Source organism: Accipiter gentilis, chromosome 17 (assembly GCF_929443795.1).
Source record: "Accipiter gentilis chromosome 17, bAccGen1.1, whole genome shotgun sequence".
NCBI lineage: Eukaryota > Metazoa > Chordata > Aves > Accipitriformes > Accipitridae > Astur > Astur gentilis.
Window position 1 is genome coordinate 3,701,765 of NC_064896.1, and position 12,818 is coordinate 3,714,582.

The window sequence follows — 12,818 nt, forward strand, 5'->3', positions numbered from 1 at the left end:
TGGATGGCTGTGTCTGTGGTGATGGTGTCCCCTTCATGCACTAACATGGTATTGCATGGGTTTCTAATCAAACTGGTGTAAAAGACTGATGAAAATGAAAGAGGACATTTCTCCACCATCTGCAGAAGGTATTTCTAGCCTATTCCCCTCCTCTTTAATGAATTTGGTAACCATCCTTAACAATTGTGGGTCAGATCTTCAGCATGAATAAACTGGCCTAGCTCTGTTCCTTTAACTAAAACAGAGTGATTTACGTTGGCTGGGGCTCTCGTCCTAGCTTAGTCAGCAGAACAGCTCTCGGGGAGTTGGCATGTTGACGCAGTCCGTTGCAAGTCTGGGATATGATCTGGACGTGGCTCCAGAAAAGCCCATTACCCCACTTGTGCTGCCGCGAGGGCTCTGGAGAGACTAATGGCACCAGCGTGTTCTCTCGCTGTCTGTGGCTGGTACAAAATCTGTAGCTGGGTAAGTTCAAATGCTAGGAAGAATAGCAGAATTGCTATTGTCTGCTTTTTCAGCCCTGTAGTAATGTCCCAGAAGGACTTAAGAATCTGAGAAGAAATAAACAGGGCAAGAAATATGAGTCTGACTAACTGAAAAAAAATAATGTTACTTGCGCCTGGCAACAATTAGCCAACGGGCGCTGAGGGACACGATCCGCCCAGGCTGAGCTGAGCTCTACCTCCACCCCATGACGAGTTCTGTATCCACACAGTCAAGAACTGCTCAACACAAGGAGATGCAGCAGGATTTGTCCCTGCATCCGCCTCTCTCTTATCAATGCTAATGTCAGGGTCAGAATTCAGCACTGTTTCTTGTGCAAGTTGTCCCTTTCCTGCTGAGGAACAACTCCAGCTGTGACCACTGCCTGCAGGAGACAGGCAGCTGCCCACTGGCCATGGCTGGAGGGACTGGTGGCATGTCACCGTAAGTCAGGCTGTTTAACCCATTCCTCACTGAGGGTGGGTCCCTCCTCCCACTTCCCTAGGCATTTCCTGATTACAAGCTGCAGGATGTGTTTCTTCTCCCATTTTACTCAGCTTTATGTCAGGAAAGCTCTCGTGAAGCTGATGGAGGACAGGACAGCCAGAGGGATATAAAACCAAGGAGACCCTGCTGAGGGGCTCTGTAACACGGCTCTCCAGCTGGGGCATGGAGGCTCTCTCTACCGTAAGCAGGCATGCCTTCCCCCTCACCCTCTCTCCCTGCAAGTGCTCCTCTCTTCCAATCAAACAGAAAAAGATTGCAGGTGAAATGTCTGTTGTACCAACAGCCAGAATTATGTGATATTTTGACACATGCACCAGAACTCACAGAACCTGTTTGTCGAACGCACTGACAGTCAGTGATGCTTTAATGGCCTTTACATTGCAAACACGCTTTTTTCAATCTTGCCTTTAAAAATAATATTGTAAAATACGGACCAGAGAGTTGGACAAAGAGCTGGTAGTCAGGACTCTAGTGCTGCTTCTGCCACATTGCTGCTGTGTGGCCCTTTGGATGACATTGGACCATCTGAAGGTGTCAGGAGATGCTATGCTCTGATTTTATAAGGATTTAGACACTTGGTGCTCATCACAAATCTACTGTCCCCCATTCACAAAAGGTCCTACATGCCGTGTGCTACTGAGCTAAGAGCCTCTCAGAAATGGTGTATGTCTTCAGGTGTGCACATGCCTTTGTGGGTGAGCTCTCCTAATTTCTGTGCTTCATTTTTTTTCCTGTTGAGTGGGCAATAGCGCTGTTTGGTCACATTTGTGTTTTGCTATCTGTAATAGTGAGAAGTACTACAGAACAATTCTTATTTTTACCTGGCCCAGGGAACGCTTCCTGTTATTGGCGCTGTGTCCATCGCCCTGTGTTTGAGACAAGCACAGTCTGCTTTGAGCAGTCCTGCTTTGGAGACCCTTTGTAATCCACAGGGTTGTATTGCCCGGGCCCAGGCGAAGGAGGATCTTTACAAGGTGGGATGGCTGGAGCAGAGGGAGTCAAGCAGAATTCCTGCCTGTCAGGAGAAAAAGAGATTTGAGGAACTTGTCTCACACTGATGGGTTTTTATGTCTGGAAATAAAAGCTGTGGTTTCTGTTAAGTGCCCTGGGGAGGTGGATACTTTATCCTTCTAAGCCAAAATCTTTGGGAAATGATCTGGGGGAAGAAGGGGTCCAATTGCAATGCCATAGACAGTCCGCTTTGTTTATTGTAAAATAGAAAGACTTGCCAGTGGTCCAGCCTCTGTAGAGACCTGGCTGCCCAGCTACTGCAAAGCAAGATAATGCTGAAACCAAGACAGCGATGCCAAATGACTCCAGCTGGGAGTTCCTCCCATTTTCTCCCACTGACTGAAACAGGAGAGGGAGCAGGCTCTAAACCCAGCAGTTGGGTGTGGAGTGTTTTTGTGTCTTCTGATAATACAGACTGGTGATCTTCTCTCCTTGCATTTAATTTGCCCTTTCCTCTAGCCTTCTGTCCTTATCAAATGCCACTTGGCATTGCTTCCCTCCCAGCCTACATCTTCCCACTCTTTTTACAAAACCCCTGTTATAAGATACAACTGCTGAGAGATGTAGTAAAGATACACCTGTTGGGTAAGGAGAGCCGTGGGCTTTCTCATGTTCTCATTCTTTTCCACGGTCAGGAATTTATTGTTGATCTTAATCTTGGGCCAGGCAACGTCACTGCATGGTGACAATAAATTTACTTGAACAATTTGCTGATAGGCAGATTTATTTGCCTTCTCATAAGGACAGCAAGGGGGAGAAGGGCTTGGGAGGAGGGAGTTTCCTTTCATGCCTTTTAATCTCTTTTAAACAAGTGGTAGGATGGAATACAAGGGAATGGCAGTTCTGGCTTGAAGGAAGTACTTGAGACTTTTACAAGCTTCTTTCCAGCTCTAATCCCCAGCCTTAGCAGGGGCTGAGGAAATGCCCAGGTTCCTTGAGATGCTGTGCAGCCACAAGCATCCCTCACCATTGCCGCCCAGCGGTTCCCAGATTTGACTCTTTATGCCCAGTGTGTTCCTCTGGGGCCTGGGTCTAGGCACATCCAAAAGAAACACAGCCTAATGCTTAAAGCCTCTGCCTGGAATATGAAGGATCTTTTTCCAGGTCATGTGTGCTCTGGCTTCTTGCTCTGTACGACAGGCATAAGAAATTACCCCTACATCATAAGGGTGGTTCAGTGTTTAATTACTGTTTGTAAATGTCTGAGAGATCATCTGATAAAGGTACCTCTGATACACTGCTTCGGGGTGTTATCAGCCCACACTCCCCTTCAAGGCAGTGCACTGTAACACTTCTACCTCTGAGCCAGTTCCTGTAAACCTGTGGCAATAACTGGCCCCATTGGACCAGGTGGTATAGTGGGATGCTGTGGGATCACTCTGCTGTCTGACATATTTTCATATGTCCCGTAAAAGTGGCATGTCTTGAAGGCTGGACTTACCTAAAAGGAGTTTTCTTTGCTTCCTTGGTCGGTTTATGTGGCTGTTAGGTTGCAGGCTCTGGAGTAAATCCGTACATCCTTGTTAGGCAGGAGGTCTTTGACTTGACGCAGGATGTTATACCCTTGGGAGACACCTTGATGAAGGAATCGTTGATGTCGTAGTGACCTACAAGACAAACAGGAAAGGGATGTAAATACCAAACAAGGCCGCAACAGTGGCACTGAGGAGAGTGCATCAGTCAGTGAATGTAATAGAAGGAAAAAGAACCGGTATAACAGGACTGTGTGGGGAAATCACTTCTAGATTTAAAAAGTGCTGTCCTGGGCAGAGCTTATTTCGAGGGACACTGATAAGGCAACACTAAACTTTGTCCTGAGCATAGGAACAAACATAGGTATTAGCAATTTTAAAGAATCAAACAAACGGGAGGAGAACTCGCATGTGGTATAACTTGTAAGATAAGCTACGAAGCTATGTGCCTTCACACTCCAGGTCTCAAACCTCACCAGGCAATGGGACAGGAGTAGACTTCTTTTGCAGCTCAAGTACTGTGGAGCTTGGTATGTTATGCACTAATGTGGCTTCTCCTGAAGCCTCTGGCATTTACACTGAGTTGTGGGGCGTTTTAGTGATTCCTTACAGCTACTCAAAACTGTCAGGATGGTTTCCGGATTGTTGTCTCAGCAGAGGTTCAAAGGGACCTACCCAGAGCTCTTTGAAGGGAGACTAACTAGTGTCCTGGCACCTGTTTAAATTGAACATGCTTTAAGAAGCTCTGAGTGACCTGAATCTGTGTGCAATGGTGCTCTGCACCCTGGACGATCAGAACCAAAATCGCCAGCAACGTCTTTCCTCCCAGTTCAAGGCTCTTGTACATGGAGAAGGCTGTTTTCCAAATTTTTCCGAATTTAATCCTCTTGTGGTTTTGGACATAAACACTGTCTGGCCAGAAACTTAGTTGCTTTGCTTGCAGAAATCCATAGAGGTCTGTTTCAGAAAAAGAGCTTGTGAATGCCTTTGAATTGACTTTACCTGTGGGTAATTACCCACAAAGGAAAACCCACATTTAAAATCCAGTTGTCTCCATTGTGAGTGATTCTAATGATACAGCTGTAGGCAGTATTAGGGCCAAAATCTGGGAGTGTTTACCAATTGTAGGTAGGTCTCTTTGTGACTGCCCAGCATGTAAAGGTTGCATTTACACAGACGCCAAGGACTTGAAACTCTTGCAGAAAATGTGGCTTTGTGTGTTTAGCTGCTGTCTCTAGACTTCTCCAATGTCAGCTCTAAGCGTCCATTTTTGTTCAAGTCACCAACGGAGCACAGAATTTGAGGTGGTGCTGCCAAGACACCAAAGGAGCATCTGCGTGGCAGCCTCTGGAAAGCGCTACAGAGAAAAGGAGATGTTTCTGCGGCTGTCGCTGCTGGGACTGCAGGGTGGGCTGATGGCTTTGAGCTAAGGATGACTTGAAGAATCTGTATTTCAGTTTGTTCAAGCCTGCAGATAACTGCTGGAGCGTTTGTGCCCTCCTGCAGCTTGCACCAAGCTCAGTGTGCAGCACTGTTGTTATGCTGCTAGCGGTCCCTGAGCTAATTAACTTGGACAGAGGTGCCAAAAGTCCCTGGGGAAGCAGGTCACGCTGCTCTTCTGGAGTGCTCAGCTACCTGCTGCAGTCACTGCCCTGGTGCACACAGCAGGTCTTTGACAAAATATATATAGAAACACATTTCATCCACAGCTCCTAAGAAGCCTCACACTCAAAGTGATAATTGCTCTCCTTACAGAGTCAAAAAACCTACGGTGCCAAAGGCTGTATGAGTTACCCAAAATCATAGAATAGATCACTGGTGAAATGAGACAAAGGAAAGATTCTTCAGATTCCCAGGATGAAGCCTTACCTCCTGGAACATGGTCCGGGATTTAAAGCTTTTTGTTGTTGGCTGCTGAAATTGACTTTTTCTAATCAGGCTATAGTTAGAGAAAACATCTAATGGTCCAGGCTAATTCAATGATGTAAGTGGAAGAGTCCAGTTCATGCACAAGAGTGGGGAGGTAGCAAGGTGACACCTGCATTAAGATTCAAACACAAAAAGCCTGATGCTTTTTCCCTGGTTTGTTTTTTTTTTTTTAATGTTTCCTATAGTAAGCTGGTGAAATGCCTACAATGTCATGATGTTTAACTGGCTTTATTTTAAGATAGGGTTTGGTCCCAGAGCTGAAGACGGCTTTAAGGACAGCTTGGGACACTGTTTTCTTGTTTCTCACTCTGTTTTTTTTCTCCAATATTTGTCAATTTTCAGCTGTCAATGCCTCAAAAGCAGATCCTCAAGTTACTAGACAAAAGTTCCTTTTTGCCTGAGTGAAAGCAGTGACCACGTAAAGACTGCAGGATCTGTCCACCTTTTTCTTCTCAGATGTCTCTTTGTCTATAGTCATAAATTATCAGACACTGCCATCTTTTAAATAGATAGTTTCCTGTTCTGCTTCTTGTAGGTTAGATATTATCTCCTACAGTAAATCATGAGTCAGTGATTAATTCAAGAAGGCCGTTCCCAGAAGCAAATTCTTACAATGTTAAAAATAATATGATGCGAATCCATTATAGTATGATATAGAAAATAATTATGGCCTGCAAACTAGTTTAATCAACTTAGAACATGCTGGGGCAGATACTCAGTCGGAGTGAGTCATTATAAGAAAGTTCACAGTCTTAGCGTATAGGTTGTGTGAGCAAACATGATTACCCCATGTCAGCTGAGTCTCGGTAACTCTGTACGTGTGCTCTTTGCACACCCAAACTGTGAGGTAAGACATGTTTGTTTAAAACACCTTTGCTGATGTTTAAACTGTATCAAATTACTATAAAAGCATGAATTGCTTCAGGAACATGCATGCAGCCAGTTAAGATGTCTCAGCTGATGAGTGGCAGCTTATTAAGCTTATTAAACTGTGTCGTCTTCATTCTGTCTTAAACAGCTATGCAAAGTCATCAAATATTATAAAGAGTCAATGTGCTCTGCCTCACCACAAAGTGGATGTATCTTGCATTGAAGTGCAGTTTAAAAGGGGACAGCTCACTAGGAAATGGCCGCCATGCTGACATATTGTGCAGAAAAAGACAAAAACTCTCTCTAAAGAATAACAAAACAATCCAAAAGTAATCACAGTTATAGCAAGACACCATTGAAGGGACAGAAAAGTCCATTAGCACTGCATATATTATTATAAACTATCTGATAATTGTTAATAACACTGTGTTTTGTTAGTATCTTCCATATCTCAAAACGTTCTGAATTCCTGTGGACTAAAGCTTACAACACCCCAGTGAAGCCTGGTCACCGTGGCATGGGTGGGGAGCATCAGGCACAGAACAGTTAAGTGACTTACACAAGGGTGAATCAGCAGGAGGTTCAGGAACTGAACCTGAAGGCTAGGTCCTTGGCTGATATAAACTGGCACAACTCCATGGCAAGTGGAAGGGCACAGTCAATTACATCAGTTGTACATACAGAGACCTGATTCTCAGCTCTGAGGTTGAACCTCAAAACCCAGCACCTGTTAAAGACGTAACATTCACCTGCCTTGAGCTTCTTGGCAGAAGTTCCCTGTAACCAACCAACGCAGGTCAGATTTCTGGGATGAAAACTCACGGGATGCTATGGGGTCTTTCAGTATCAAAGCTGGTGGATGTGGCAAGGACACGGGTTGCTGCCGTCCCAGTGTCAGGGATGTGTTCTTGCTCCCTTGGTATTGAGGAGTTATTGCCCGACGTGTGCTCAAGGTTCACAACAGCACGCGGTACATGTGCAGCACGATCAGAGGTAAGACAGCAGATCATGCAGAAATACCTGACCTAGCTTCATGCTCATTTGTTTAGATACTGGTGTCAAACTGCCCACAGTGGCACAGACCTCAAAATCATCAGGCACAGAATAAGTACCTGGTGCAAAGGTCTGGGCTGTTGCAGCTACCCTGAGAGCTGCACCCAAACTAGGTAGGTTACAGCTAGTTCTAGTGTCTTCTGGAACATCAAACATCACTTCACAAACATTATACATTAGCTGTGACCCGCCCCCATCCTTGTCCTCCCTGGCAAATCTACTTACATAGCATTGATTGTCTGCTGGAGTGGGGATTTTCTCAATCTACCTAGCAATGGGGTGTTGAAACACGCTCGGGTTTTCCTTGCTGAAGTCTTGCTTGGGCTGAAAACATGACAGGATCTTGTAGGCGTTCGCAGTTGGATAGTTGGAGATTTTCTTGCATGCAGTGCATGGAACTTGGAAACAGAGGGAGCAAGGAAACTGTCAGTAGCTGAGCTGGGAAGTAACTGTGGCCTGGAATTTACCAAATCTAATTTTTAAGGACAGATCACCTTTTGCATTTTAAAAACAGCAGAAACTGCTACACAGAACTGATGGCTGCAAGTTCTACGAGATTAAATGGGGGTGAGGGTGACTTTTTCAGGCACCAAGTTGCATTGATTTCTTCTTTTTTTTGGGGTGGAGATGCTCATCAGCTTGCAAAAGAAACCTTAAAGACAACCTTTACATCTTTTGTTAGAGAGAACAGATGCTCAAATTATTCACTTTAGCTACAAATTTCAGATAGCTTAGTACAATATTCTAAATGAGTCCACAGAGTGTGTGTGTGTGTGTGTATCCTTCTTTACACTTTAGTAACTTAACAACAGCTTTGCCAATTTTGCTTGAAAAAGTTCATGCAAAATTAAAAAGGACCACCTCTGGGTGAGACTGAGCAAAGGAAATTTCAGCCTCAGTAGAAATTTAAAAGATAAGAGCATATGAAAAAGCAGCTTAGAAGAGCTGTTGGACTTCCACCTTAATTATAACTGTCTGACAATGAGAAATCATTTTCCCTCTTGGCTGGATTTTAGAAAAATCCCCAATACAACCCTAAATAGGTATTGCAGACATAGTCAACAGAGTCAGTTAAAGACCAGATCCATAGTCCACTGAAGTCAATACAAAGGCACTAGGTGACTTTAGCAGCTTTAGAAATCAGTTTGAAATAAAATACTTCCTCTTACCAGTGAAGGGAAGTATGCGGTTCCTTTCTTTGACAATGAGGTGCCGTTGATCTCTGCAGACTGATGAGTGACACTATAGAATCCTGGGCCTGGGGTTTCATTCTAGCAAGAGAAATATCACACTTGTGGACCAAGCTGTATTAGTTACCTCTCTCCTGGGTCAAATGCAATGAGACACAGGCCCAGGCTCACACTGATACCAATGGGACAGCTCCTTTCCCCAGTACATCCCTGCTCTTCATCTTTCTGAGCGTAGACCAAAACATACCGATTCTTTTAGGAACAAATCTGAGAACAGTGATGCTGGAGCAGAGCAATGGTCCATACAGTCCATATGTATCTAAACAACTTTTAAACCTTGCTTACAATTGGTCTCACTGGCCTTTATGGCTGTGAGTTCCACAAATAAACTACTATTAATTATTTTTTTAGTTTGTATATCTGTTGCTCCAAACAGCTTTCATGGTAAATTACCATCCCAGTTTACAAATGGAGAATGAACATGGTTTGTACAATTACTTCTTTCTTTCAAGTTTAAATGTATTGTTTTTTAAGTTTATGCTGATATCCTTATGTTTTATTTGATATGGGAGAAGCTCACTATTTCATTTTTCTTAACTATCTCAAATACATTTCAATCCATCTTATTTGCCTTCTCTCTAAATTAAACATCTTCAGTGTTTTCATTCTTTACTGGGACTCTAATGATCATATCTCTTATTTCTAAATTGAGTCTATTTCTGCCATGACCTTTTTTTCAGAGTCAGGGTGGCCAGAACTAAACATAACATTCCAGCTGAAGGTGTACCAGCAGCATAAATGATGGTATTATTGTATTTCCTGTACCACTGTCCAAGTCATCACTTGCACCCCCGAATTGTAATTGTGCATTGAGGTAGATGTCTTCCTTGTTTCAAAATTATAATCTTTTAATGCAAGTCTCCTGTTGCATGGAAAACTGAATATTTCTGAGTATTGGGAAGATCAAATTTTGCTACTGTCTACATGGCAATTTGTATAGACTGGGAGCCACCGCAAATCTAAAATCTCACCTGTAACATCTGAGTGGGACTTAATTAATTCAGCATGTGGGCAGAATGCATTATTTGCAGTCACCACACCTTTCCTGACTGTTCTCTTTCTGGGCTTTTCAAAAAGAGGACTGGGCGGGATTCTATTTATAGAGTCAAATAAATCAGAACCTGCCTGTGTCGTACACAATACCTCCAGCTTTTCAGACATGGTCCCATGAAGTGCTGAATGCCCTTGGTAACATGCCCTACTTCTGCCAATCCCAGAAAAAAAAAGTGGGACTTGGAAGATCTGGGACCATACAAGATGAAAGAAATAGCTTTGTACTAACATAAATGTGAAATTATTCCAGTATGTAGGATGGAAAGAGCTGAAGTTCCTGATCTTTAAGAGCATTCTACCATTATGTGAACTTCATTAATTGTCTTGTCTGCCAGTTACTAATGGAAAATATTCTGGAAGTGCCTGGAAGCGACTTAGTTCCTGTTCTGATGACTTCAGAGTTGGATTCTGACAGTAATCAGATGCCTCCCCCCCCCCAAATAATGTGTGCATAACAGTGAGGGAAAGAGACTAGATGCATGGGATTGAAGAACAAAGCAATGTGCAGTTGAGAGGAGAAAAGAAAGTAGTTTGGGCATTATTCCACTCCTGCAAAGACACGAGGCTGAATGAAAGGATTTGACTGTGTAGACTGTTTTTGCAGAATCAAGAAGGAGCAGGAAAGATGCAAGGTTGAATGTGGGGAAATGGAAGCCTGCATAGGACGAGTATATGGTTGATTAAAAACCACCCTCTAGACAGGACCTGTGCTGATGGCCATACGGTAGCAGCAATCCTGGAATTACTCGCTCCCCCTTAACAAACAACCAGAAACAGCAGGGAGAAGAAGGGAGGCTCTTGCTCTGCTTGGTCTTGCAAAAGAGCAGACTGAAGGGAAGAATAGATGGGAGTGGGCAGGCAGTGTTGTCTACTGGAGAAGATGCTGTTGATTTATAGTGAGATCATGGGCAAATCACTTCACCAGTCTGTTTTTCCACTGCAGCTGAGCTGTTTCTTGCTACATGCATGGACAAGTGTAATAGAGCTACTACAGTGCTAAAAATAATAAAACCCAAATACGTGTCACTTCCATTAAAACTGGAAGAGCATTGCAAGGAATCAGATCCCAGGTCTCCAGTTCTTGTTATGTGCACACATAATCCTTGCGGATTTGGCCTTCCTCAAAAAAATGCCACCTGAGTTATAAAGCAGATATAGTCACAAATAATCTTTTCCATGTATTTTTCTTTGTAAGAAAATGCTTCAGGACAAACCAAAATTTGAGGTATGTGATGCAACCCTGGGAATTTCAGCAGAGCTGCTCTGACTTACGCTATGTTTCAGTTCAGCCCCTGTGTGATACTCCTAGGATGCCAAACCTACAGGAGGAGATTTCTGAAGATGTGGTCTGAGGGCTTGTGCACATGGAGGAGGCAGGGATTCCGAGCTGTTTTTTATCAACCCCCAGAACTAGAAGCAGAACAGACACTGCACTGCCCTGGTCTTCAGCTTGCATCTCTACGTGGCCCTGTCATGTGGAAGCCCTGCCACGTGCTTGAGGTTCTCCACCCTGTGCTCCACGGACAAGAGGGTTATGCTGAGGAAAGCAAGACTGGTCCAATTTGCTAGAACTGGCTATTAAAATTGCAGCAGGTTTCCAAAGCAGCTGATAAAAAACTGCATCTGCAAGCTCCATTCCCTGGTGTTGCCCAGGCTTGGCTGCTCCTGCTGACCAGCCTGCTGAGGCTTGGATGGAGTCCCACGCTCAGCCCTGCCCCATAAAGGGGAGTTACTACTCTGGCAGCATGTTCTTGATTAGTGCCTTCCAGGATAGCACGTGTAAGGGAAACTGCTACAGAGCCTTTCTCCCATCCGATGCATTCAGCTCTGGGTTTGGCATGACCATCATCACCTCGGTGTTGTTGAAAGTAATTGGAGATTAGATATCTACATGCCCTTGGAAATCTACCTCCTGCTAAAGTGACTGCACACCTCTGTGCCCTTCGAATTGTATTCTGGTAGTATAAGGGGGCACTGTGCTGCGAGGTAAGTCCATCAGAAATACCTTGCAAACTCCAGTGTTCTGGTACCCACAGGGGTGTGTGAAGACATTGGTAAACTGGCAGAGTTACAAAAGTGGGTCAACTCACCTGTTAGGTATTCTAGGTCAGGTAGTAAGAAGCAAATAAGCTCTTTACGTTGCCTAAATTACAAGTGGGTAAACTTCATGTACCGGCATTTATCCCTGACTACCCTGCTAAAGGAATGTGCTCCAAAATGGCTTGTGCTGAAGAGGACACAGTCAACTGCTTTTGGTGGAGGAAACTAAGTCAGCAACCCCCAAATGGTCTAGCGTTAATGGATCTAATGCTTCCCCTCCCCTACCTGGTGCAGCAACTTTTCTCTAGGGATAAAGCTTAAGAAAGAATCAGCCAAGCCCTTGTGTAGCTTGTGGTTTGGCTTCCTGCCCGCTCTGTCCTTCAAGCAGGAAATTCTCAAAGGGAAGGGAGTGCTTTGTGAAGCTACCTTAAGACTCTGCCTCTTCTCTTTTAGTCAGAACTTAGCATCAGGTCATCTGGAACTCCTGGAAGCTGACCAGACAGACTGATGGCGCCTATAGAAGGTATTTAAGCAACTTCTCTACCTTGATCGTTTTCCCTCATCTTTTGTCCTTTACGTCCTTGATTGCTGTTATTCAATCCTGAGATAATACACTCCTGATATCACTGAGATGGGAGAGACAAGCAAGGAGGAAGAGATCAAAGGAAGGAGAAGAAAGAGAAGATGCCAAAGGCAGAAGAAGAAAGAGGGAGGATACCAAATACTTCCTTGATTTACCTACTTTACATACCCAGTACACAAAGTTTCAGAAATTCTTAATATACTTAATTTTCAGAGTTGTGGGGTTACCACGTAGTCACCAGGAGAGTGCCAGCAGGGGCCAGGGGCATCCTTCTTCCACCAGCAGAGGAAGTAGCTTGAAAGCTGGATCCAGAAAGCCCAGGAGGCCCTTGGCACCTGTGAGCGTTGGCTGGACTTGAAAAGAAACCCGGCAGAGGGCAGGCTGGGAAACAGTATGGTTTTAAAATATCTTTCTGCTTCCCTCTGCTGGCCAGATAACAGATGTACCAATGTAATTCCTACAAATCAGAGAAGGATCAGGGTGAAAAACAGCAAAAGATAGGAGAGGTCATCTTGTGCTATCATTACACAAGCGTTAACTCCACTGATTTCTTTGAATTTGGTCCTG

At 44.2% G+C, this 12,818-nt stretch overlaps 1 protein-coding gene across 1 annotated transcript; it reads right to left on the reverse strand.

Moving 5' to 3' along the window:
• Positions 1-1,430: 1,430 nt before the first annotated feature.
• On the reverse strand, positions 1,431-9,736 carry STPG1 (sperm tail PG-rich repeat containing 1). Its single transcript, XM_049820668.1, has 5 exons — positions 9,719-9,736; positions 8,495-8,596; positions 3,564-3,608; positions 2,969-3,033; positions 1,431-2,005 (listed from the first exon to the last, which is right to left on the reverse strand). Exons 1-5 carry the CDS (start codon positions 9,734-9,736, stop codon positions 1,834-1,836), a joined length of 402 nt encoding a protein of 133 aa, XP_049676625.1. The 3' UTR covers positions 1,431-1,833.
• Between the last annotated feature and the right edge of the window lie 3,082 nt (positions 9,737-12,818).